General features: G+C 35.8%; 1 protein-coding gene across 3 annotated transcripts; it reads left to right on the forward strand.

The window, feature by feature from the left end:
- Positions 1-452: 452 nt before the first annotated feature.
- Positions 453-25904, forward strand: LOC106647416 (solute carrier family 41 member 1). 3 transcript variants are annotated; one of them, XM_089589663.1, is made up of 6 exons: positions 453-561; positions 18795-19314; positions 19731-19910; positions 23665-24104; positions 24375-24595; positions 25434-25904. In XM_089589663.1, exons 2-6 carry the CDS (start codon positions 18910-18912, stop codon positions 25775-25777), a joined length of 1590 nt encoding a protein of 529 aa, XP_089445789.1. In that variant the 5' UTR covers positions 453-561; positions 18795-18909; the 3' UTR covers positions 25778-25904. The 3 variants fall into 3 exon arrangements, with proteins under 3 accessions (XP_089445789.1, XP_089445788.1, XP_089445787.1); XM_089589662.1 differs by lacking the exon at positions 453-561 and adding an exon at positions 8767-8997; XM_089589661.1 differs by lacking the exon at positions 453-561 and adding an exon at positions 16735-16916.
- The last annotated feature ends 2050 nt before the right edge of the window (positions 25905-27954 follow it).

Genomic DNA, 27954 nt, shown 5'->3' on the forward strand with positions numbered 1-27954 from the left:
TTATGTATTCGTGGAGTGGAAAAAAAGAAAAAATTGAATTGTTCCACGATGCCCATTCAATTTTGTACTCTGTACATCGAACCATATTTCAATGCGACACGAAAAACGATATGTTTCCAGCACCGACGTCATCCCTTCGCGGTGATGCTGCCCAGCACAATAAATTTCCGTACGTAGTACGCGGAAAGTCACACGCTACGCGAAAGAAAAACCATAAACCGCCGCTCGCGACTCGTGTGTCAAAGCCGCGCCAACTAAAGCCGTGATTTTTTACGTAATCTTGCGTGGCAGGTGCTAAAGCTCGGCATCGAAATCTTCTTCTTCTTCTTCTTCTTCTGTGGTCGTCTCAATTGCACCACTGCACACCCAAGAGATACACGTTTTTTGTGCATGCCAAGCTCGTCGAGTACCGGGATAATGTGCCTCAGGGATTAGGAAGCGAGCCAATAGACGATGGCTCAATTGCAGACACGATAAAGAGAGAAGGCGCCGTTTCGAACTTTTGGCCCAATCGGTGCGGACCGTCACGCGGCTTGTGGTGTAATGTTTTACGTAATGCGTGTAAGTAAACAATCGCTTTTCGAATACACTTTGAGGTGGGAAAGCGCGTCATCGATGGTTCGTATGTATATAGTATCGTCTTGCTGAGCCTTGGGGTGGAAATAATTTTGTGACGCGCTTACACGCGCTATGATTTTTATTTGTAAGCGCGCATTGATGCGCAAGAACGAAACGACGCGAGAAAGATTTTTTTACGGGGTCGTTAGTTCTTTGAGGTACATTTCTTTTTTCTTTTTATGTTACATCATGTCTTTTTTTTTTTACGGTAGATTAGATTATCTGGTTGGCAAAATATCTCATGAAACTTGTTTGCCAGTTAAAAACTTATTTACTTCATTTACTGTAAAATAATTTAATATAAAAAAAAAAATACCTATGCGTGTATTAATAATTAAAAATTTCCTCGTACCTATGAAAGTGAAGAAATAGACCCGGTTATTAGGTTTAAGTATAAGAAAAACTTATTAATTAAAACAAAAAAAATTTAATACATCACATAAGAGAGAAAAATAAAAAAAATAAAAAAACATTAGTGGTAAAAACTTTTTGTCGTTTAGGTCTCCATTTCTTAAATATTAATTTACGTCTACTGTAATTAACTAAATCAATTGTGCATACAAGAGAAAGTAGCAAAAAAATAAAAGCAGGACGGTTTATTACTTTTTTAGACTAAGCTCATCTCTGTAAAAATTAAAAAGATTAATAAATATGAGTTATTACTAAAAAATTATTATTTCCTGTTACACATTAAATTAAACGAATTCAGGTAGTTGCTAATTTTGAATAACTTTTTCAGTAATACCTTATGCTTTTAAAAAATGTTTTTAAATCAAAAATTTATTTAAGGTAAGCAAATAAAAATTTTTTTTAAGGATGGTAAGTTTTTTTTTTAGTTGAATTAATTTTTATAAAAAATCTGAAAAACTAAATCAAATGTATGTTAGTCAAAAAAAGCTAGTTTTCTTGAATTTTGAGGTAACATCCACCACTACAATAAATAAAAAATTATGTAGTATTTTTATTTACTAAAAAAAAATAAAAAAAAAAAAAAAATTAAAACCAGGACTTACAAAAAATTAAATGTAGCTATTAAAAATCACTAAAAATGTTTAGAGTACTGAATAAAAAAATCTAAAATATTAGAAAAATCGTAAATAATGCTTAGAAATTTTTATTCATTTTTTAAATACAACATGAACGAAAAAAAAAAATCAAGAATAAAAAAGTCATTATTAAGCTACAATGGAGGGTGGGGGTGAGAGTGTAAATTAAAAGAATCATCTCATTACCTCTGAAAAAAATTCAATAATAATAATATCTAAGAAGGAATTATAATAAACAAGGGCATTTCGATTATTTTGCCATATTATCCTTTGAAGTCAGCTCGCATCGCAAAAATAAAGCCCACCACCAGTGGGGCAAACGAAATAGCCCATCAAACATATCCATGCAATCAGCTCGAAAAGTGGAGCACACAGATAGCATTATATAGGCGTCACGCGCATTTTCTGGCGGCGGCGGTGTAAAATCTTTTTCAAGTGCATCGCTCCCCACCCCACAACCCCCCATATACATATACATACGTATGACCAGCGTCATCACCGTCGTGCTCGTCGCACAGGAAATTTAATTAGAGCCTCGCCGTGAAAGAGAAAAAGACGCAAGGCTCCAATAAGCGAGGAGAAGACAGAGTGCGCGTTATTAAAGTGCATGGGCTCCCCTGCAGTTGGTTCATACATCGGCGGCGGCGGCAACCTCACCAAGGCCGTCGAAGGCCTCCTCCTCTCTGCGTGTAATGTATGCTTATAATGCACCCGTACAGTGGCGTGTACCGGCCGGCGACGAATTTTCCGGGACATCCACGACCCTCTCTCCTTATATATCTGTTTTAGGTGCGTGTACAGCTGTCGGCCCTGACATCCTGACATGTAGTGCCTATGTATATATACGGTGTAGGTGGTGTATGGGTAGGTACGTAGATACATAACGAAGAGCCGCCACGAGCCGTGCAATGTCAATTACATCACGAGCATCAGCAGCTGAGCTCCGGATGATCCACGATGCGTACTTACACGTGGACGTTTGGATTTTCCGTCTCACGCAGTCGATGTGCCGAGATAAGACGATTTCAGCCTTTGTTGAATTTTTTCTTTTTTTTTTCTTTTTTTTTTTTTTTTTAAGGTGTTTAGACTAGAATAAAAATGACTACAACTTGGAAAATTAGCAAAATTTTTAAAAATTCGTTTTTTAATTATACGTTTTTTTTTGCTTAAAAAATTGAGTTGAAGTAGTTTTTTTTTCACTTTGGTTTAAATCTTTAAAAATCTAAAAAAATAAATTTCTTTGCAACATTTGCCTTGTTTTAAAATTTTCTTATATTCCAGTAGGTTAGTGAAATATTTTACCAAAATGTATTTAAAAAAAAAGATTTTTTTAGTCAGAGAACTTGGAATTCATAGAAGAGTTTTGAAAAATGATTCTTGTACACTTTTTTCTCCATTTAACATAAATGGACGTATCCTGTATTGCGAATAAACACTTTCAGAAAACAGCAATCCATATAGCGCTGAAAATAATCTCGAAGTAGCGGGAACGAGCATTGCTCTAGACCTTATCATAATCGCCATTTTAAGTGTAATTTCTCGTTGTATCTTAATACTCCATTTCAGTGCGAATGGTCGGCTGTGTAAAATCACCGAGCGCTTACAAAAAAAAAAGATTACTCACAATTTCCCAAGTATGCCAAGGTCGAATCCCTAATCTTTTTACCGACTACATTACTTTGTTTTAAAAATTTTATTTAACAAATTACATGTCAAATGTGCACATCCACTATAACAGTAATTAATGCTGTACTGGTATACCCACTATAAATTTAATTTAATTTAATTTAGTTGTTATTATTACATTGATGAACAATAAATGTTAAAAGTATGATATAAAAATTATATTAGAGAGTATTATCATTGATATATGAATTAATATAGCAAACAATACTTCATTTTACTTTATGCTACGTTTATGACTTTAAAACCAAAAAAAAATGAATAAAGATATGTTATAAATCCATTTTCGTTCAATTATTATTTAAACAATATAATATGATTATATAGCAATATAATAATACAAAGTAATAAAATAATTTAATCATGTTTCGATGTACTGTATCTACGGTACTGAAATAACTACCCAGCAAGCGTCCAACAAGAATATTTTTTCACATGTTCAGTTAAAAGTAATAAACGACTGGCGGATTATTTATTTATTAATTTTTTTTTTTTTTTTTTTCTTTAATGAGAGCACTTTAATCGTTTTTAAGCAAAAAATTTTCCTTGTCCAAGATTTGAAATTGGCATCGATAATAACTGCAATAAGTGGATTAATAAAACATTAATCGACTGAGAATTGAAAGCAGCAATGCCTACTTGATTATCCACGGGCAAAAAAATAAATTAATTTTACGATTCATTGATTCAGAAACTTTGCAATGATTAAGCATTCATCAATAATAGCACACTTATATAAATGTCAAAAGGGCAGCTAGTAGCACCGATCTTTCGACACCTTTAGCCCTCAAGTAAAAAAAAATACAGATAAGAATGAATGGTATCGGTGAGCTGAATCACCATATTTATTACGTAGTCATGTGGGTCTGCAAATATTAATGACGTTTCATCGATGGCCCTAGAGTCTTCGGTCCTGACCCTACCCTTTGCGATACTTGTACAATATTATTATCATACTTTACATGTGTATACAGGTAGACACATGCATTATAAAAAAACGAGGTAATACATTGTGCAAAGCCGAGGTCGCCTCGTGTGCTCAACTCGCGCGAAAGAATTATCCTCGTTATTGATGACCAGATTGAGCCGAACAAAAAGTGGAACGACAATTATTTTGCAATTTAACGAAACGACCGAGCTTATAGAGGAAATTTGTGTGTAAACACCCAAAGCGAGAGATAGAGGGAAGTAGAGGTGCATCGCAAGGTCAAAGTCGATCGATTTCTCATCCATCCTCGACCTTTTCATTATGTCTACTTATGATGAACGGATCTGTGAATATGTAAACAATCATCACTTTTATCGATATAATTGTTTATGCAAATAAAGAAACACGGAATAAAAAAATACTATTTGCATGGGAAAATGATTTTTAAAAAATGTTAAGCTTTACTTTAGCAAAAAAAACATGTTATTTAATTTAAACTATTTATTAAGTATATGTGATTTTCACATTCGAAAAAATGCGTACTCATTTTATAGAGACTCTTTCGAGAGATACCAAGACCAGAGAAAATCGATCTATACTTTGTATGAGTGTCAATTGATTCGATCACAGTGATGTTGTCGGTAGGAGAAAATAATTTTTGTTACACTGGAGACTCCTGAAACAAAGTTTGCCATTGCACTATTGAAGTCAATGTCGAACCAACCAAATGAAAAAAAAAAAAAAAAAGAACAAAAAGAAAAAAAGATTTTAATTCGTGTATCTCGAAGAAAAAAAAATCGTTGGAGTACATTCGCTCGCAATTACAAAATAAACCGATCTCTAACGATCCACCCGGTCTCTGCTTGAAATCTGATCAGCTCAGAGCCGCAACCGACGTGTTGGTAGGTACGTATGGTTACATCTACCAACGTAATCTAGACAATGATATACGTACACTCGTGCTCGACAATAAATTCATACAAGTACGTACAAATGTGTGTACCCACCGATAAAATTGTATACATACGTACGTATGGGCATCTGGACGTGTGCAGTGTATCGGAGCGAGAGACGTGCTGGTGGTCCAGTCGAGTGAGAAATGCAAACGTTTAACCGGGTAATCAGAAAAGTGGGCCTCCATAGATGTGACCTAGTCCAGAAGTTACCAGAATACAAATTGACGGGCTCATCTCTGCTGCTGCCGCTACACGCACCTCCAACACAAGTTGTACACTGTTATCTGGCCTGCAAAGCTATAGCCATACAAGTGATACACATCGTATATATGTGTTGTGTGCTTTGCAAAGGGAGAAAGAAAGAGGAAGAAAGAAGAGTATGAATCGTAGTGGGTGTATACATGTCATCGTTTAGAGGCGATTCGAGCTGGTATACACAATGCGTTTGGTTACTGTTACATGGGCGCAAGATAATAACGCTGATAATGATTGGGTAATCCGTAATGGCAGGTGGCACTTTGCATTATTTCTTCAATCATGTATTATTCCTAACAATCATGCGAAAGAGGGATATTTGTTTTTTTTATTATTATTATTATTATTTTTTTTTTTTTTTTTAGAAAAACAAATTTATTTTACCAATAGCAATGTGTCTTTGTTCGAGGGTGGTATAGGCAATTGAGATTCATCATACTTATACTATTAATGTATTTATCGACACCACTAAAGTAAATTTAATTGTAAAAAAAAAATAATAATAATTTGTTAATTAGTCTAAGCAATAATTGGAACTTGATTTTTTATTAAAAATCCTAAGATTTTAAGATCACTATGTACTCCTTATGCCATTTACTTTGTTATTAATTTTGAATCACAATATTTTTTCAAGCACTTGAAACAAATTTTTGTTTATGGCCTCAAAAAACTGCACTTGACAACACTCCATTCTACGACTGATGAATCTTTGATATTTTTTTTTTTTTTTTTTTTTTTTTCATAAACAAAAATTATTGTTTACCCATTTGTTAGTTGAATGTCCAGAAAGTCTAGGAGGCCTATTACTGTACATTATATTACGAAACTGTCAACATAAATAAATGCACGTAAAAATTGTTTATTCACTTGTATCAGTGTTGATAAATCCATTTTCCGCAGCTGATTTCAAAGCATTAGTTGATCATCATGATGGTCGTAATGCTATTTCACGGCTCTAAAATGAGTCGGGAAATGCAGCCAACCCTACTTGGATTTTCACACCTGGTAATTTTTGACGAGGCTTTGAGAAACATGACAATTAATTGATAATGGTATATATACATCAAACATGAAATTCGTCCAAAATCGTGTGAAAGTTTATTGCTCTCGAAACAAACTAAATATTTTAAAATTCTTAATTTTCTCAATTAAAAATCATTTTAAACGCTACAGCTCGCCATACGTCCCAGGAATAGTGTGTATTTCACTGTAAGTTTATCTCACGTCCGACCTTACATCGATCGACACTACTTGCTCGCTTGATTTGTATACGTATACATACACTTGTATACATATATATATAATTAGTTTAGATGCTCAAGCTGCAGGAATCCCAGAGAGACATCTAATTTGATCATCAGTTTTCAATTTTCATGTAAATTTTTTCCGAGAGTCTGACTATGTTGTGCACTACGGTCTGTTTGCATATTAAAATTAGGTTGAATCTACTTGACTATATATGAATCGTAATGAATTGAAGGAAAATCGATCCATTGCATTGTCGCTTCGATTGTTTTTTGTGCATGTCATACAGAAGACGAGCTGTAAAGAGTGTAAAAACGATTATTCTTAATTATTTCACGTGGAATTTAATACAGAAAAAACACGTAGTAAGCAATAGCAATGTAAAGAAAAACAACTACTCGTGCCGAGTTAATCAAGTGATATTCAAGAGTGGCTTTTGTACTAAAATTTCTCTCCCACAAATTGGACGCACATTTGTTGTTATTTCGTAAACGGGAGGAAACAAACAAAAAAACAAAAAAAAAAACAAAAATCTCGAAACGACGGCTCGTGCCCTACTTACACAACTATTGGGGGGATGAACTGATAAATATACCAATAGACCTCAAGCGTAGCTCATTGCGTCGTGGACTTGGCGTCATGTGGAGTAATTTCTGGCAAACGCTGGGAAAAGTCGAAGCAGCGCGTAGCAGGCAATAATTGTGCAGATTCGGAGGAAGGGGGAGAAAGTTGTTTTTCCTTCCCCCTAACGGAATCGAGAGCGCTTCGGCTGGAAAAGGATCGACAAAACAAAACAAAACAAAACAAAACAAAAATTAAGAAGGAGCCGAGAACAACAACGCCGAGGGGAAAAGCTTTCGGGTATCATGTAATAGATTAGATCAAGTGTTTATAGATCAGGAAGACTTTTCGTCATGGATTTTTCAACATTCAACCAAATAAAATAATAATCTGTATTAATAAAGGGAGTAAGAAAATGGCAAATACTCATTTAAAGATATATATGTATGAAGTAAATGTAACTCTAAAACTGTTTGTCGAACATCGCATTACAAGCAACCACTAGTGTTAAATAAAATACATATTGCAGAGTATAGTTTAACGATCTGCGAAGAAACAAAAAAAAAAAAAAATAAATAAATAAATAACTGCCGTGCCCCAAGTATTCGGTATTGCGAGTTTACATTCTCCCTGAATTGCGCAACAAGCAAAAAATGATGCAAATGGAATATATAACGTGCTCGTGACGCAAAAGGACCCTCCTGTGCATATATATATATACATATACCCCTAATATCGTGTACACTGGTAAACGCGCACGAGCTTTGAACTCACGTGTTCCCGATGTCCCGAATAACCCCCTCGATCGGAGCGATGGCCATGAAAGCATTGAATTCGCGTCCAGAAAGACGGTGCGTAAACTCGCGTACAACCACGTGCGCTCGGATCGATAGACACTAGATTTGAAAAAAAAAAAAAAAAAATTCACGCCTCGTGTCGAGTTTTGAAAGCTACACAACAGGCTCCTTTTTCCCCCTAGACGCTAGCGCCGTATGTACCCTTAATACCACGCGTGCGTTTTGTGATATAGGATTACTTGCGTGAAATAGCATTGGTATATTGTATGCATATATAGTGACGCCGGCGCACATCGGCGGCCGCCACGCCAGTAGTAACACCCGAGAGCAAGCGAGGCATCAGAGGGGCACGAGTGTATAAGAGGCAGAGTGGGCACCGAGCGCGGATCAGTCGCCATGTAAGCGCATAAGCCGCGAGGGTGCACGAGAGCGCGCCAACTCGTGTTTCTCTCTCTCTCTCTCTCTCTATCAATCTATCTTTCTATCTATCTCATCTATCTCTGTCTCTTTGAAAATACAAAAGTATATTGTTATACCCCGGTTGTACTTTTCTTTTTTTTTTTTTTTTTTTTTTTTGCCTCCTTCAGTTAAGTATTTCGCTAACCCAAGAAACCCTGTGCGCGCCGTTGTCCCGGAAATCTCCCTTTTGGAGAAATTATCCGTCGGAGCGAGTCCTCCCTTGGACGGCGCAAAGGCAAGTCCCCCGGATATGGTTGAAGCCCCGGGCAGCGTTGCAGTCGAGCTCGAGGCAGCCTGCGAAAAGATCCAAGGACGCGTCCTCGACGGGGGTGGTGGAACTGGTTAATTAACTGCACGTTAAGGGGAGCTTCTGGTGGGATTCGGATCATGGACGGGCAGAGGAAGCAGGGCTCGACAGTCAAGGTCGACTTGATCGGGGTTTTGTACAGGTAACTAACAACACAAATATGTACAAAGAAAGAGCTTTTGTGTGTATATATATATGTACTCGTAAGCTATGGGGTGTGCACACGTAGTGCACATTGTTGGCACTGGGTGGCAGTGAGTACAGTAGATACGGCGTGGTGGCGTGGCGCTTGTCGTCTGACTGTAGCGGGGCTTACGCTACTTGAAATTCGGTCGGTGGGCTGCAAGTGTACTGTATGGTGAATGTATACATATATACAGGCAGAGGGTGATTTTAGTTGACGAATCGACTACGACCATCAGAGTGTATATATTGGATAAATGAGAGTAATTCATTTGTTTCATATATTTTTTTTTTTTTTCCAAACCACGTGGGGTATGATTGGCCACTAATCAAGTGTAGAGTTTACGCTTAAAAAAATATTAAAGGTGTGCCATTTATTTGTTTACTTATTTTTCCTAGTCAGACTCTGGCACAACTGTTTTTTTAAACACGTTATAAAACAAAAAATTTGCTTTTTTTTTTTTTTTTTTTAGTAAAGAGCATTTTTTTGTACTTTTTCAAATACTTTGGCTCTTTTCATCTTCTAAATTTTTTTTTTAACTCAAGTTGTGATGCAATTTTTTGACTGAAAAAAAAAAGTTAGCTGAACACTGTATTAAGTACAAAAAATTTCTTCAAGCATAAATAATGAATTAATTTTTAAGCAAAAAATGAAAAACAATTCTTGCCCATGTTTACCTTCAGTATCGATGCGTTTGGTAGCAATGGCAGCTAATGTTTATAGAATTTTACGTACCAAAGTTTCAAAAATTCCAAATTACGTGACAGTAAGTACATAATAAGTTTGAGTGTAATAAAATAACACTTGTAAAAAAATAGCAAAAAATACCACCACCTATTGAATTATTTTCAAAATTTGTTTGGACCTAAAAAAATTCTAAAAAAAATTTTGTAGACAGATCAAACTGTATTAAATATGATTTCACAATTTTTAAGTGGATTAAAAATTATTAGAACGACTAAAAATACTAAAACGAATAAAAATACACGCAAAAAATAAAATTTTGGAAATAACGGACATCCTGATAAAAAATGATATTAATCATAAAATTAATTTAAAAAAAAAATTAATTTCAATAAAATGCAGCATTATGATATTGCCGCATGATACAATAACTTATCTCTTTACGTAAACCTTCATCGTCGTAAAAGCTCATAAAATCAATACTCATGTTGTATTACATAAGTCTTTTTTTTATCACCGTAAAAGCTAAGGAGGAAAATAATAAATATGTAAGAAAATTTACGTTGTTTTATTATTACTTTAAAACACTTGTCTATTAGGTACACGTATAAAAAAGTTATTTGTCATTCTATCATTCAAATTTCGAATAGTTATTCGTTGCTCTAAGAAAATAATAGTAATGCACATTTTTTTCATGCAAATACCAAAGAATCCGAAACTGAAGTAATGATGTTTGCGTGGACTTTGTTTTTTCTGCTTCGTAATTTGAAAATAAAATTCTGAGAAACGCGTAGGCCAATCAAAATTGTGGGTGCACGCAATTCACGAGGAAAAAAGAAACAAATTTACCGAAAGAATAAAATACATTAAGAATGAAAACACTTAATCAATAATCGAGTCGTCGAAGCAAGTAAAACACGCGACGTACATGCAAATGTATAAAAAAAAGGATCTCCTCAGCATTTTCTGCGTGCACGTAGACACTGAAAAAAAAAAAAAAAAAAAAAAAGCTACGCACCTGCTCTAGAATGCAATGAGTATACATACACCGGTTATCTTGTAATAATGTGCAACCCACGTGCATCCAATTAACTTTGGTCGGCGAGCTCGCACGTGATCGTGCACGTACACAACATCATATCCACGTAGATGCGCATTGAAAAATGTCAAGTTAACGCACAGACTCGCTACTCCCGGAGCAATTACTGCGGATGTATTGCAAGGATCAAGCCTGGTGACCGGTATGTATATAGCCGTGGCCGTGACCTTGGCTCACTTTTGCATCTCTCCCTTGGCTTTTTGATCTCTTTCGCACTTGTACCCATATAGTGGCAGATTTCGCGAGCATGTCGCACACCCAGGGCGTTGACGTCACGAGATTTTTACACCAAAGCTCTGCATGCGTCACGCCGCTGCCCACCATCGACCGGGAAAAAAAAAAAATAAATAATGGCACCCCTCAGGAATTCGGCTATCTGCCGTCGCGCCATCAAGTATTGACGAAGCAATGCGGCTTTCGTTTGAGTTTTGGGAGTTTTGCAGCAGCGTCGGTAATTTAATTTTATGCGCCGCTTTCGTTGCGCCAAGCGCGATTTTTTCCATGTGGACATGCCCGCGAAACAAGTTTTTTCACATATAAATAAATTAAATTTATTTGTATTGCGCAAAAACCTTGGGTAAAAATCACAGCTCTCATGTGCACGTAATCATTATAACAAAACTACGATTTTTTTTTTTTTTTTTACTATACGTGGGTGTTCGACGGTATACCAATGTGAAAAAAAAGTGTCTCGGAGAGATTACGACTCTAGTTGACGCTGGAACGCGCAATCAAAGCTTGGTAGGGTTTCGATCTATTGAGCGGATTCAGGTTGGATAATCCATTGGCTTCGGTATGGGACGAGATTACGTAGTTAATTTACACGCTTTGGTACGAAAATAAACTTCGAGAGTACAAACAAAATTTTGATGCGCAATAGCTACATACTATTCTGTTCTATTTGTAGAGTTTAAATAATAATCAGTTAAGAAATAACAGTTTATCTTAACAGTAAAAATATATGTATCTTATCCAACTCGAGTATGGATATTTTTTTGAGCTGGCAGGTATATTAACAATTCGTTATGAAAAATGTATTTTTAATGAATAATCCAAGATATACAGGTATATTTTAAATCCATATTCAGCGAAGCATGTCCGTCTTCAAAGTAGTGCATCTTCGACATGTCCTTATCGTTTTTTTGCTTGTAATGGACTAAACGTCGTTGCGAAGATTAAATCGTTAGAGCAAGTCATCGAAGCGACATCGAATGTCCAACTAACACTGCCACCACTCGATATGCGGATGTATACGTACGAACCGATTACTTCAAATTGCTCCTAATGCCAAGCGACTGCATCAACTAATAGCGCACAAGTGTAGCCAATGAAGAGGACTATTACGTCGTTTAGTCGATATGTTGATTATTTCGTTGCTCACAATTTTTGTGTGTACATATGATACACGGTTACATTGAGCTTTGGAACTGACACGCGGTACAAGGTGTACACACTTGGTAATATATATTTTTCATGGGTAGTCGGAGATGGTACTTTTTTTTTTTTTTTTTTTTTTTTTTTTAACATTTCAGAGAGTTATACATATCTAGTTGTTGAATAGTTGTAGAATGAAACCCCTAAAAAGAGAAATCTAAGTAGTTATGCACTGAATCAGTCTTACCAAGTGATTTTATTATTGATACTCACCATCAAATATTGATTGAAGATCTAATAATTAAAAAAAAAAAAATTTTTTTTCAACAAATGAAACAATGAAAAGTACGTCGAATTCAAATAAAATTTCGACTGCAACTATCCAATAAAAATGACATATCACGATTCACTATATACATTTCAAATGTCAAAATGTCACAGGTTTAAATAAACTACACAACATGATCTCATTGCAAATGACGCAACGCTCGTGAAATATTGCAAACCTTTGTCTAATAATTTATATTTACCCGACCATATAGTATTACGATTCGAAGAAGCAATTTTTCCGGCTTTGAATAACAAATTACCCGTGTTCGAACGCAAAAACCGGTGCCCCGAGAAAAATCTGTTGGTTTTGCAATATCGCGTACACATGTATATACACTCATTCAAACGAAAAAGCAAAATTTTTTCGTTGTTGATATTACCAATTAGATGAATCATCGAAGCTCAAAAATCCAGCATCATCTTTTTTCCCACCTGCTCGTGATAATTACGATTATATACATCCGAAGAAAAAACTCTCATGCGCTAATTATACATTTTTTCCTTCTCAAACCGATTAATCCGATATATCGCGATCGAGCAATCATCATATATCGTGAATTCCATTGATCGTCCCATCGCTTGGTTTCCCGCTGGTTCTGCTATCGATTTCACATGAAGCTGATCATTGATGCAGGGTTCGCGAGCTTAATCATCCTGTTCCCTCATTAAATTTTCCGCTCGAAACTGACAGCTACTACGGACGTCAGCGATGTACGGCTTGGAAGCCGATAACGATTTTACTAAGGTATATTTATACCGACGATAATAAGATAGGAGATAATATACCCGATCGGTCCGAAGCGCGCGGTTTTATTCCCGGCGTGTCTAGTGTGCGCGTGGTGTTTGGCAAATCGGCAGATATACGGGCGGCTATAACATGTGCACGCAAGTATCGGCAGCTGATGGGTTTTTTTCTTTCGTTTTTCGGCACTGCTTGGAAGTTGCATGGTGTTGTTGTTGTTGTCGGATGAATTTTCAGAGTAGTTTTCATCGTCAATGTGTCCGATTATTGTTTAAAAATTATTTTATTTCTATGTCCTTTGATGAATTGACTTTTATTTTTTTTTTTGGTTAAAATCGTGGCATACATTTTTAAGAATAATTGTTGCATTTATTTTTTATTTTTTAAATATTTAAGTGTGCTAAGCGTTATTTCGTGCAGTGGCAAAAAATATCAGATTAACCAATAAATTAAGTGACGTTTGTTACGTAAACGTTTTTAAAAATTTAACTTTCTGTACGAGTTTTTAATGAATTTTACTTTAAAAGAGACTTTTGAGTTATCATTAATTATAATTTGTGAATATATTTTTACGAAATGATCAGATTACCTTACTTATTTTTTTTTATTTCTTGTCTTTTGAATCCATACGAAAATCTTATGATGAAATTAAATGAGATCATTTCACGAGCAATAACATGTAATTCATGCGTGACTTGCAAAGCATTTGTATACCTGTAAAATTTACTTATCAGCGCTTTTGGCTAATCAATTTTCTTCTTAAAATATTGCAATTTGTTGCAAACATGCGTTTCCTTTTGTACCACAATAAATATCACAAACCGAAGCAAAAAATCATAAACTTTTTTTATGTAAACGTTTTAACAATAAATCGTATACAGATTTCGTAAAAAAATATAATCCCCTAACTCGCGCCAAAGAAAAAAATAACAATAATTTTCGGTCGTACTGGCGTCGTAGTCATAAATACAAGTACAGGGCGCATTCACCGTTCCTCGCGTGGGCGTTAAAAATAACAGTTGGCACCGTTATCGTAACCGTCATCTATGCTATTAATTTTTGTCGAAATAAAATGTTCACCCAATTCCCAAACAACATCATCTTTTCGCCCATTGTAACCATCGGTCATCCTCTTATGGGCAGAAAAAAAATTTGTCTCGATCGATCTGGGATTATAAGCATACCTAAAAAAAAAAAAAAAAAAAGTAAACAAATATAATGACCCGTGTAATCGCTGAGCCAAAATTAATTTTCCGCCTCACAACCTACCAAATCACCGGCCCGAGATCGCGATCGTAATACCGATAAATCGATCGACGTGCGAAAAAATCACCTACCGCAATCTGTAATATACGGTTTTTTTTTAATCTCATAATCCGATGACAACAAAAACAACAACAACACCCAGCCAATTCCAATGCACGACCACCCATCTGTTGGGAAAACCGATTATGAAGAAAAAAAAAAAAAAAAAATCTACGCAGGTTGTACAACGAGGGGTCGAGGTTGTTGGAGTTGCCACCGGAATGCGCCTCAGCGATCGGAGTCAAAGAGGTGCTGCTCTTCCGGCAGATAGCCGCGGCCGGCCTCGGCGGTGGCCGTGACACTGACGGCGCCAGGTGAAGAAAAAAAAAAAAAAAAAAAATGAGGCGATGTCGATCGGTTTTTTGCACTCTTGTCATATATATATAGCTCGCGATGTCGGGGAACCGCAAGTGCGCGATGATTGCGGAAAGACAAGAAAGAACGAGCTGAGACAAGGTGACAATCGTATACGTGCACGCGTATTTCAGCTGGTTGCGAAACTTTGGTGGTGTTTGCGGTGGCGGTGACACGTGCGCGGCTATTAATGCATGAGGTATCTGATGCTGCATCGGAATGTCTTTAGCGGCAATTAATAGTATACATCTATGAGACAAGATTTTTTAAGCAAGCGTGTTGATATTTTCTTTCTTTTTTTTTTTTTTTTTTTTTTTTTTTTGCACACGCAAAATTTACGCATACACAACTCTTATCGAAAGGCAAACTGGTCGAAATTTTCCGTTTCACCCGTTGTTGATGCGATCAACAACGCATTCGAGTATCGATTGCTCAACTGTTTTTTGTCCGTCACAAACGATATTAATTTGTTCATCGAAGAAATAACTCCCCGACCGCGAGTAATTGCATCATCTCGGGTAGATTCTCGTGAATTTAATTAATACGTAAAGGCTTCATGTGCGTAAACGTACCATCGACGTAATTGCATGTGATGTGCTACACTTACACGATAGGTCGTGTAATTTAATTCAAACCAATGGAGCTTGCGATGTGGCTAGAATCGATGTGTCTATAAGGTTATTTCGATTTTGTCACTGATTAATTACAAATCTTCCACTCGACTATGATTTCACATGTTTCTTAACACATACATACATGCATGGTTTATCATCGATGTCGACGCATAAATTCAAATCATTATAAATATGTAATGATTGATCATTTGTACGAGAGGTTGAACCAAAGCGATCACACGTAATTTTGGTGATTGCTCGCGTCAGTACAGGCTCGAAAGTAAGAAAAAAAGAAACGTCCAACCAAATTGGACGAATCGGCAAACACGAGAGAATAAATTATAGGTGCATACACCTTTGGCAAATGGTATCGCTTCGATAAAAAGACACGCAATGAAACAGACGCACACGGTCGCTCGTCTCTATAAATATACCCACAATAAGTAGGTATATGCGCGACTTTGACTTTGTAAGTGGCGCCTGTAACGACCGACGCGCGATAAGATACCGTGAAGGAATAAAATATCGGCACTGTATCTGATGTTTATTTATTTCCTTCTACAATTTCCATGTTTCAGATGCACTATGCAATAATCATACAGATCTAACATCGGTGTATGCATTAAATAAATTTAATGGCAACCGTGAGAATATTCCTTTCTTTTTTTTTGGTCATGAAAGAAAGACTCTACAACTGCACATTTAATCTTCGTCAATGAGTCACCTGTTGTCTTGAAGCGCGTGCGACACTTATACATTCTTCATAAAAAAAAATCACTCATCAATTATAGCAATCGATACCTACCTTCCACTCCACAACAACGTAAACAACGTTTAAGCGGTAGTCTAGACATCGCCTACGAGCGGCAAAGGGTTGGACGTTTGGAAAAAAAAAAAAAAAAAAAAAAAAAAAAAAAAAAAATGAAAAGAAAAATCGGTATCTCGACGATAGACATGCACACACGAGCACATGGACAAACAACGCGCCTGCAGTGAGTCTTATCGGCACCTTCCTACCGATCCATCAGCGGATAGATACTACATAGGCATTATCAGCGAGCTCCGTAGTCGCCAACCAGTCGCACCTGCACTCCCCCGCGCTCGCGCATACGCGCACATAGGTGTATATAACATATGCACACAAACTCGGTTTCACTATCATCATCATCATCATCATCATCATCATCCATAGCCGAGAGAGCGCGTAATATAGTCAATTGATAACGCGAGCCGCCCGCCAAGCTCTCAGTCGTAAGATGATAGAGAGCCAGGCGGCACAGGAGCCGCCGTCTCCCTCGTCGACTTGCCAACGGAGCTCCTCCTCCTGCTCCTCCAGGTTGCGCCTCGCCTGTGCCTGTGACTGCGAACTCGAAAAGTACCTACTCCCTTTGGTTTTTTTCTTTCTTTTTTTTTTTTTTTTTCTTTTTTTGTGAACGTTTGCCAAGTATAGATCGGTTGGACGCCGATTTTTCCTTATCGATCATCATGGTTTATCTTCGTATTAGCTCCATCAATCGTGAGAGTGTGCGGACGCGTGCCTCGAGAGTGACAAATGTGGGGCTTGTCACACGATACACGGGGTGTTTGTTGCTGTAATCGATCGACCGATTTTTTTTCGGTACCTGATGCTGTTTTTTTCTTTCTTTTTTTTTTTTTTTTTTTTCTCCAAGATCGGTACGTACTTCTTACTGTAATGCATTTATGACTGTGTTTCAACACGAGCTCTGTACAATCCGTGTGTGCACCGACACTTGATGGCTCGTTGTTTGCCGCGTATACAGCCAGCAAGGTTGACTAGTATTAGTGCGCGGTTTCGTGAGAAAACGAATGAAAAAATAGATAATAGGTGTAACACGCGTTTAAAGAAGTCGCGCTTATCAGCAATCACGGATTATTTGTCACCACGTATGAGCTAAATAGATTTTAATTGGTAACTAGTTGCGTTGTTTTTTTTTTTCCCTCTTGGTTTTGATTTTTCTCCTCGAAAAACTGGCGTTTCCTGTGCAGTGTGTACAGTTGTGCAGTGACGAAATCGAGTGCTCAAGAAGTTTTGAGGAAGATATATATCAGATGGAGCTGTGGTGTCGGTATTGTTTCAAGTAGTATCCAATGTGCTAGAAGCTACGGAAACACAAAAAATTACCGATTTTTTGGTATATATATAATATAAATACGAACAAAGAATCAAGTTGGACATAGTGAAATCGTACAATTATTTTTTCATTAGATAATTTTGCTTTCATATAGACACATATTTGAGGTAGTCAAGAGATTACTCGATAGAGCGACATTATACGCGTTAGATAAAAAAAAAAAAAAAAAAAAAAAAAAGTTAATGCATAGTTTAAACTTTCAAATTGTCAAAAGTACACGCGCGTGTTTATATCTTCAGTCGTTGAACCTCCAATTCGATCAGCCAATCTAGTAAATATTGGCTTTTTACAAATTCCAAAACTCGCAATTTTTCTACCGTCGATTAGTTCATTACCGAGCAATGTTCTGTCGTGCTACCAAATTCCTTATCTCGCGTATTTGAATAACAAATTAGTTAATCAAGGTCTACTACGTTCGATCGCGTGTGTGTTTAAATTAGAGAAATTTCAGGTAAGCATCGGTAGAAGTTTGAAAATGTTTTTGCGTCTTATGAATACGCGATATGAGATATTGATTAATTTGTTATCTCAGAGGTGGGTACGACAGATTGATTTGTTGAAAAATCAAAATTCAGAAAAATTTGCAAAAGAGTGAATACGCATTTTTTGAGCATTGACAATTTCACCAAGGTATATTTCGTGCCTAATTCAGAGAAAAAACTGTCCATTGTTTTTTAAACCTTATTGCGTTGACCATCTTTCTTACATATTTGTGAAAAAGATGTTAGTATAACAATTTTTTTTTTTTTTTCAACCATTAACAGTTTTAAACTGAAGAATTTGTGAGTTTGCGGATGTTAGTAGTTAAAAATTGTTTTGAATTCTTCTTTCGAGACAGAAATGGCTACTACGAGAGAAAAAACAGCTCTCACAGGGATGCATCTCATGCATCTCAAGTTAAGTAATTTTCTGGATCCCGCCCCAAAATGGTATCTCGTTAACATAGGGAGATGATTTACGTCCTGCACGAAATAGTACATTATCCGTATAGGTTCGGCGAATCAAAAAAATAGCTTTTCCATTCGACGTCACGGGACACGCGAAGGAAAAAAGAAAAACTTGATCTTGTATTGAGCGAAAAATCTTTTTTGTCGTTTCAGTGAGCAATGCAAGGAGCCCCTGCTGCAGGGCGCCAAACAACAGCAGCCTAAGCCCCCTCAGCACAACAACCAGCAGGCCGCGAGCCACCTTGGCACCAACCAGCAGCAGAGCACGATGTCAAAGCCCCAGCTGATGGCGCGGATGACCCCTACGGGGGGCAGGTCGCGCACCTGCTCCGAGTCGAACGTCGGGGCGCACGTGTCCCTAGCCTTGGCCAACAGCGGCCTGCTGGGCTGCCCAGGCTGCTCGAGTAGCGCTGCGGCCCTGCACACGAGCGTCCTGCCAACGTTGGGCAACGCCACGGCCATCGCCATTGGGCCCAACACGGAGGACTCGGCGAGCCTGCTGGAGGAGGCCGGGTCGCCCCGGCTGCCGGACCTCGTGGCCGAGAGCAAGATCTACGACGAGGCGCAGGAACCCACGGAGTCGTACCTCGCCATCACCATACAGGTCTCCATACCGTTCCTCATAGCCGGCCTCGGTATGGTCGGCGCTGGTCTCGTCCTCGATCTCGTGCAGGTGAGGGCTCATTTTTTTTTTTTTTTTTTTTTTTTTACATTGCGTCTGGCAAAAAAAAATAAAAACACTAAATAAATAATAACAGTAGAAAAAGGGTGACCGTCTTTTCATTCAACTCGATGGGAATTCATTTAAAAAAAAAAAAAATAAGCAAGTGTACGGTAAAATATTGGATTTTCATTCAAAGGTGCTGCAATCCGTACAATAGCATACCGGGATGTCTTGATGATAATTTTTAAGCTAACAGTTTCATCCTTACAATTCTGAAAACAGTCCAACCCATTGAATAGAGAGACGCTTATTGTCTCGCAAGTAGAAAAATCAAAATTACGTCAGACGTAGCAACAACGACAAAAAATACGAGTGCTTGTAAATTGTAAAAAAAAAAAAAAAAAAAAAAAACCTCGTTGTCGCAGTATTGGGTGGTCTTCGAAAAAGTGAACGAGCTGATGATCTTGGTACCTGCGCTTCTTGGGCTCAAGGGCAACTTGGAAATGACACTGGCGTCGCGGCTGTCCACGCAGGCGAACCTCGGCCACATGGACACGCCCAAGCAGCAGTGGTACATGATCGTCGGAAACCTCGTTCTCATACAGGTGAGTTTTTTTTTTTTTTTTTTTTTTTCTAGTCAACTGTTTCAATTTCAGTTGAGAAGTAATTTTTTGATCAGCCCCATACATCATTCCATGACGTCAAATGGACACCGATACGATGTCAGGGAAACAAAAAAAATCATAAATAATTGATAACTGTCACGTTGCGGTGATTTACATTTATATCACACACGTGCTCAGCACTCGCGTTGGATAATATTGAATTTAAATACCCATCCGATCAAACTAACTTTTTATCCTCCACTGATTAATTTTTTGCCTTCCAATAATGTAAAATAATCTAAAATGATGTAGTCTATTCACCGTGTGATTGACTGTAACTATACCTCATTAAGCTCGAAGGTAATGAAAAAAAAAAAAAAAAATAAATAAAATGCCTGTATGAAATTATTACATAAAGTATTCGAATAAAGTAGTGGAAGCTTCGCGATAAAACTATTCAGACGATGTATCCTTGATTTAAACAGAAAAATCAGACGTAAAGTCTCATAGACAGTAATGACTCAGCGTATATCTTTTTTTTTTTTTTAATATAAACAAAAAGTAAAGTTTACCTTGTTATCATCGATACGATCGATGACTGATAAGCACATGAGTTTCCAGTTGGATCACATTCGATCAGTTTGATGACTCTGACATGCTCCAATGAAACGTCAATGTTGAAAAGCTCTTTTGTCGCTTTTTACGTGCTGAATATGAAAAAATAAAAAAAATAAAAATGTGTCGAAACTTTATTCATTGAAAAGCGTCAAGTTACAAGTACGAAACAGCCAGACAAACCCTCAGTTATGTAACAACCGGACAGCCGTGCTAAAATGTCAAGCGCATAATCGATCTCACCTTTCCAAAGCTCTCCGAGCGTCGTTTTATTTCAGTTCCACCTGTCGTTAAAAGCTCGCGCTTCGTCTAACTATTGCACAAACGGCTCATAAACATATTGCTAAAGCACCGTTGTATATAGATAATATATACATTGGGACACGTTTAATTGTCGTAAAAGTTGATGCAGCATTGTAAGGATGGAACACGCGAGAGTACGGGTATGAAAATGATATCTCCTTCTAGCTCGGTATCTCTATGTATCAGAGGGCGAGGCTTCGCGTTGGGTACTTTGCCATTATGAGACGAATAATAAATTAGCTGGTGGTGATCATAAAGTCAAATTACATCCACGCCGATATTCTTACGTTGCACTCGGAGCCGCGTCTAATCTACGCGCACACGTTGTCCTGTGTATGTGTAGCGCTACTTCTCGGATATCGCAAGCTTAGATTACGTTCGGGTCATTATGTAAAGGATGTACTCTTGTTTGAGTATAGTTGGGGGTTGACTATTGGATTTTTTTTTTTTTTTTTTTTTTTTTACCAAAGTTCAAATTATATTTTTTAATGGATACTTTTAACACTTTATTTTTACATGAACTACATTTTTCAATGGTAAAAAATAATTACAGATTATTAGCAAAAAAAATTACTTTAGAGTGAGGCAATATTTTTTTATCCTCGTAGTTATAGGTATTACTACATTCGTTCGCTGTTGACATGTTATATATCCATCACTGCAGTTTCACGTTATTCGCTGTATTATTTGTAAAATCCTTTAATTCTTCTGTTGGCTATTATTAACTTAAAAAAAAAATTTTTTCTAATTTTTTCATGATTTTGAAGCTGATTATTCATACGTGTAATATAAATAATCACAATCAAGTATTACTTGTATTTAATTACAATGGGTTATTTGTAAAAATGTCAATTAATTTAAAATTAAGTATTAATTTATTAAAATTAAATTTACTTAGTTTAAATTTGTTTATATTTATGAAGGATTTTTAAACCCCCTTGAAAATCCTAGTTTTTTGATAATTTTTGTTAATTTAAATTACAATAAAACTTGTGTAGTCAGAAAAACACTTCGCTATGTAACCAACTGATAGTTGAGACGGTTATATTACCATGTTGCTAATCGTAACTACGCTTTATTAATTTTTTATATTGAAGAACGCATTGTATCGTGGCACCTAATTTGTATGCTCATCAAATTATTTTTACCTCTATCGAGTAAACAGAAATCAAACATCTTTTTTTTTTTTTTTTTTTTTTTTCTTTCGACGAAAATATACACGATCTACTTATTGTGTAAGGATAAATTTATTAGATGATGAATGCATAAATTAAAAAAAAAAAAATAGCAATTTAAAAAAAAAATTTAGTCATCCGACGCATACAGTAACGAAACAGTGGCATAGTTTAGATTACCATACAAAATTTCAATTTTACCTAATTGGAAAGAAGCAAGAAAAAAAGAGAAGCGGAGGGAAAATACAATCTTGCATTGATTAAACGATCAAGCTCGCTCGATTAGATCGTACTCCACGCGTCTATTTTTAAACTAACTTTTTTTTACGCTTCGCAGAGTAACACGTGCATCTTTTTTTTGCACAAATAATGCAAACTAGATAATATAGTTTATTACGTTTCATCAGTTGCGAACTTGAAGATAAAAGGGCAATAAATCATGTGGGGGATCACAAACGATCGGTTAACACTGATAAACGACGGCACTGGGAAATTTAATTTTTTAATTTTTTTTTTTTTTCACCAAACAATTAGTTACTTTCAATTGATGTTTTTAAATCAATAACTTATAACCTTCTTTATTTTTCTTAATTTTAACATCAATTATTATTAATGTGAAGTGTGAATGAAACAATTTTTTAGATAGAAGTAATTTATAATAAGTTTAAAAATAATGGAAAAATATATGGTCAATATAAAATAATCTGTGGAAATAAAATCATTTCATTGGTAATAAAATAAAAGCAATCAATGTTTTTTTTCTTCAACTGTTATGAGCAAGGATATTTTTAATTCTTTTTGATTTATCATTAATAAATAAAAACTATTCGTAATTTAATGTACTACGATAGCATTGAAATTGAAATAAAATAGTAATCTTTGAAATAAACGATTCAGATCAGGGTTTATGTCATTACTCCACCAATTTGCGAGCTGAATGCTCTATTGATCAAACTATTCCCAACCTTGTCCTAAAATAGTAAACTTCTCATACAGTATTTAATGTCAATAAATTGGCCTCAGTTTTTACATCACAATATACGATTTTCATTCATTATTAATTCTTTCTATTTGACGAAAACACATTTTTAATAACAAAGAAACAAATATAGTTTTACGTATCAGTGAGAGACGATGTATGCAGTATTGTCGAAGCTGCAGATAATTTTGCAAAAAAATTTTTATCAGTGAAGGTTAAAACACTATTAGGATTTTATTAATAAAAAAATCTTGAATTATTTTTTTTCTCAAAATATTACGAAAACATTTTAAATAATTTTACTTAAATCCGAAAAAAAAAAAAAAATTAACTGACAATTTTTTATATTAAGGGATTTTTAATTATTTTACTCGGTTTGCTAAAATCTTTTTTTGTTTTTTTAATCCAAATGATCGAAACTTAGAAATACAGAAATTACAAATACATTTATATATAAATAATAAATTAATTTTCGCGGCTTAAAATGTTCGTTAATCATGAAAATGACATTATGAAACTTCTTTGTCCGATGGAGCAAAATGAAAAAAATGGTAAAATTAGACAGAAAAGTTAATAAAACAGAAAAAAAAAAAAACGAAAAAAAAAAAAAAAACCCAAAACCCCGTGGTATAAGCGTCACACCATGAATGTGTCACACGGACTACTAAAAAAATGTTTGCAGTGCCAAGCGATAGTGGTGGGCTTCCTGGGGTCGATCGTGGCCATCGTGATGGGCGCAATGCGCAACGGGACCGTCTCGCTGGACCACGCTTACCTACTGTGCGCGAGCAGCCTCGTGACGGCGTCCCTGGCCTCGTTCGTCCTTGGATTGATCACAGCCGCAGTGATAGTACTGTCGCGCCACTGTCACATCAATCCGGACAACGTGGCGACCCCGATAGCCGCCAGCCTCGGGGACATCACCTCCCTCGCCCTACTCTCGTGGATCTCGACGATACTCTACGAGTCGATCGACAAGAAGGACTGGCTCGCGCCCTTTGTCATCTCCTGCTACGTCCTCGTCACGCCCCTCTGGGTCTGGATCGCCAAGAAAAACAAGTACACGAACGACGTGCTCTACTCCGGCTGGACGCCCGTCATCGTCGCCATGCTCATCAGCAGGTATAATATGTGCTCAATTGTCCCAAATTTTCTTTTTTTCTTTTTTTTTTTTTAACTTGAGTGTTTACCTGCTTGGTCTTGGTCGACAAACGTATTTTTCCACTTGATTCCCAACAAATACTTGATTCTTTTTTTATTGCCATTCATTGCCCACTCAAGTGCGTTTATTTCTCTATTTTGATCTTTTCGATAGAAATAACTCCAATGTGTACACAACAACAATTCTAAAAATAAAAAAAATAAAAAAAAATAAAAAAAACTTGTTCTCAGTTGTGGTGGATTGATACTCGAGTTCATGGTGTCGCGCTTCGAAAATCTCACCGTCTTCCAGCCTGTGATCAACGGAGTCGGCGGCAACCTCGTCGCCGTGCAGGCAAGCCGGATATCGACGGCCTTGCACAAGCAAGCCGATCTCGGCACGTTGCTCATACCACCAGGACACAATCATCCCGTCATCTTCATCACACCGATCGCTGCTTTCTTTGGAAAAGGTATGTGCAACATTCAATCTTTTTTATTTATATTTCCACACGAGATCACGATGAATTGCATTCAAGTGCCGATATAATGTAATGTTGTTCTTAAATTATATGATAATGTATAAATTAATTAAAATATATTGACTGACTTGGGTGACTCGGAGGTGGCATGTAACAAGGAGCGTGACGGTAATTCAAGCGTATTTTTACACCTCGTACAAGTACTTTTTACATTTTATCGTGTGTATCTACGTAGGTCATTTCACGATAATTTTATTATTCGCACATCAACCATGAAAAAAAAAAAAAAAAAAAAAAAAGACATTAAACTATTTCATGAGAGAATTTTTTTGCAACTACACACGATTCATAAAAACGAAAAATTTAATTACCAACGGAAATCTCTTTATCGTTGCCTGAAATGAAAACCCTAAATCTCGAACAAAAATCTCCTGAATAATCATTAAATGACATTGAGTAAGTTAGAATTATCTATACTAAACTTTTTTACATTTTTTTAGGCTAAACAAATTTTTCAAATAATTCCACAATTTTTATTGTCTTTTGTTACTGTCTTGAAGTAATTAAAAACGAATTGAAAATTATTAAAAAAAAAAAAAAAAAAAAAAAAAAAAAAAAAAAAATTATTTCTGAAAATTGTTGAAAATTCCATGTAAGTTGTTTAAATGAAAAAACCGAAACACAGCCGATGGTGGCGTTATACGTATTGGCCGTACGTCCCAATATACGTTGCTGAAAAAATAATGAAAAAAAAATAAAATAAAATAAAATAAGAAATAAAAAAAAATAAAATAACCAAGAACCATATACTTACCATATTCCGTCGCAGGCATGCACGCGCGCACGACCCGCGTGCTAATGAGCATGGTCATACCAGGGCACATAATCTTCATCTACCTGATAAACTACATGAAGGAGGGCCAGACCTCGATGAGCGCGCTCTTCGTCTTCGTCTACCTGTGCGCGGCAACCCTCCAAGTGGCCGCCCTACTCTACATCGCCTACATAATGATACACTGGATGTGGAAGCGAAAAATCGATCCGGACAACTCGGCCATCCCGTACCTCACGGCCATGGGCGATTTGCTCGGCATCAGTCTCCTGGCCATCGCCTTTCAATTCCTCTACCTCGTCGGCGACCAGGAGTTTGACGAGTTGCTCGACAAGCCTTGATCATCCCTCACACCTATATAGCTCCACACTATTTTTACCCCCCCCCCCTCTCTTCTTTTTACCAAAACATTTATTTCGCATCGACTATTCAACTTTACTGCTCCTAGCTGCTGTGCGGATCGACGTATATATACGCGTGTATAAATATATCAATAATTTCGTAGTCCCCCTTCGTCCGCGCTGCACCACAATCCTGTACAGACACTTTAATGCATATATATATATACCACCCATCTTATTTTGTGTGTGTGTGTGTGTGTACAAACATCGAGAATTTATAAACAAACAAAGAAAAAAAAGCAGCGAGCGAGTCGTACGACAAAAGTGATATATTATGAATATAGGGGCTGCTGCAATGCAGGGGGTGGTTGATACGTTCATCAATTACATGTACGTGAGTCGCGTGTGTCTCGGTCTAGCGTGGCGATGATGTTGTTGTTATTGTTGTTGTTGTTGTTGCGTATCATGTTGAAGCTGCACAAAAAAAGAAAAAAAAAAAAAAAAAAACAATTATGCATAATGCGGTGTAGCGGTAACGCACGATTGTTGTTATTTTTTTTTTGTTTTTTACGAATATTTTGCTGATTTTGTTTAGTATTGGTATTTTTTTTTTTTTTTTTTTTTTTTTTTTTTTTTTTTTTTTTTGCATGAATAATGAAGGAAAAAAAAGTCTTGTTGTTGGATGGTCGGTCAAAGTGTTCGTAAAAAATAAATAAAAAAAGAACCGAATATTTTTGTAAAGAATAATAAGGAATATGCCTTAGTGCGCGCGCCACAGCGAGCCTTGGACCAAGGAGTATTATGTTGTGTAAGATATAGCGTTGAAAAATCAAGGGACTGGGCGCCGCTTACGTACGTATATAGGATAACTCGTGGTTGTTCATACATTCGTAGGACCAGCAAATTTTTTTTTTTTTTTTTTATCTTTTAACGTTTTACCAAACATCTGTACATATCTAATGTACGTTTCATTGATTAATTTTTGTACAGCCTTGAACCTTGGCATTTTAGAAAATTAATTTTTACGTCCAAGTAGATTGCAAAGTATTGTAGCAAAGTTTTTACACTTGGGTAAGATTTTTAAAATCTTTCATATAAAAAAAAAATTTTTTTTGAAATGCGTCAAGTCTACTGCTTAAAATATTGTATTTTTTTAAATAATTTTATGCTTGAAATAACAATAAAGTCGATCTTTTTATAAATTGTCAATATTGACTATTATAGAGTTGATGTGAAAACTTTTTAAACTTTTTATTTAAAAGTTACAGTTAACATTGATACAAAAAAGTGTCACACAAAAATAAAAAATAATAATAATTATTATTTCTTTACAAAGTATTTTTTTAGAGATAATAATATAAATTAAGTTTACTAATAACGAAAGCTTTTTTTTTAAGTCAGAGTAGATTTTTAAACGTATTAAATTTAAAAATTTAAAACGTATTAAATTTAAACGTATTTTTCGTGGAGTAACACTTAAAAGATCCAACTAAAGTAATTTAACTTGCCAAAATATTTGATATTTTAATCAGAAACTATTCCTTGTAAGATTACAATGTTTTTTTTCTACAAAATAATTTTGGTACGTATCATAGAACTTTGTACAAAATATTGAAAAGAGCTTTCAATTAGTTTATAGTAACAAAGTGCCCAGACCTGAATATTACATACAGTAATGAAATTAGTTTTTGCTAATTTGTATTTTTGGAATACAGCTAGCTATGAAAAGCTCGGAATATTTCGCAGCCTCCAAAAATTTAATTTAAAACAATAATGTTGGTATTAAGTATTAATTTCATAACTTTTTTGAAGCGATACTCTTGGCGATATCAAAAAACGGAGACGCAGTTTTTATATTATTCAAGATAATTTCAAAATAATTTTTAAAAGAAATCAAAAACAAAAGCAGTCACATTTTTTTTTTATATGTAAATAATAGAAGTTATGCTGTACATTGAAATCAGTAAAAAAATTTGTGTTTAATTTTACGTAAACGTATTATCACACAGTCTTCGATGTATTTTTTAAAAAAGATAATGCTGTTTCCATTACATAAATATGAAAATAATTTGAAATAATGTAAATACATGTACATTTTTATTTTTTTAACTATTTCTTAATATCACTCAATATTTACCGTTAAAGTATCTAATCAATTATTCATAAATATTTGCCAT

This window comes from Copidosoma floridanum, unplaced genomic scaffold, assembly GCF_036245765.1.
Source record: "Copidosoma floridanum isolate Cflo_tuat_1 unplaced genomic scaffold, Cflo_Japanese_pri ptg000009l, whole genome shotgun sequence".
NCBI lineage: Eukaryota > Metazoa > Arthropoda > Insecta > Hymenoptera > Encyrtidae > Copidosoma > Copidosoma floridanum.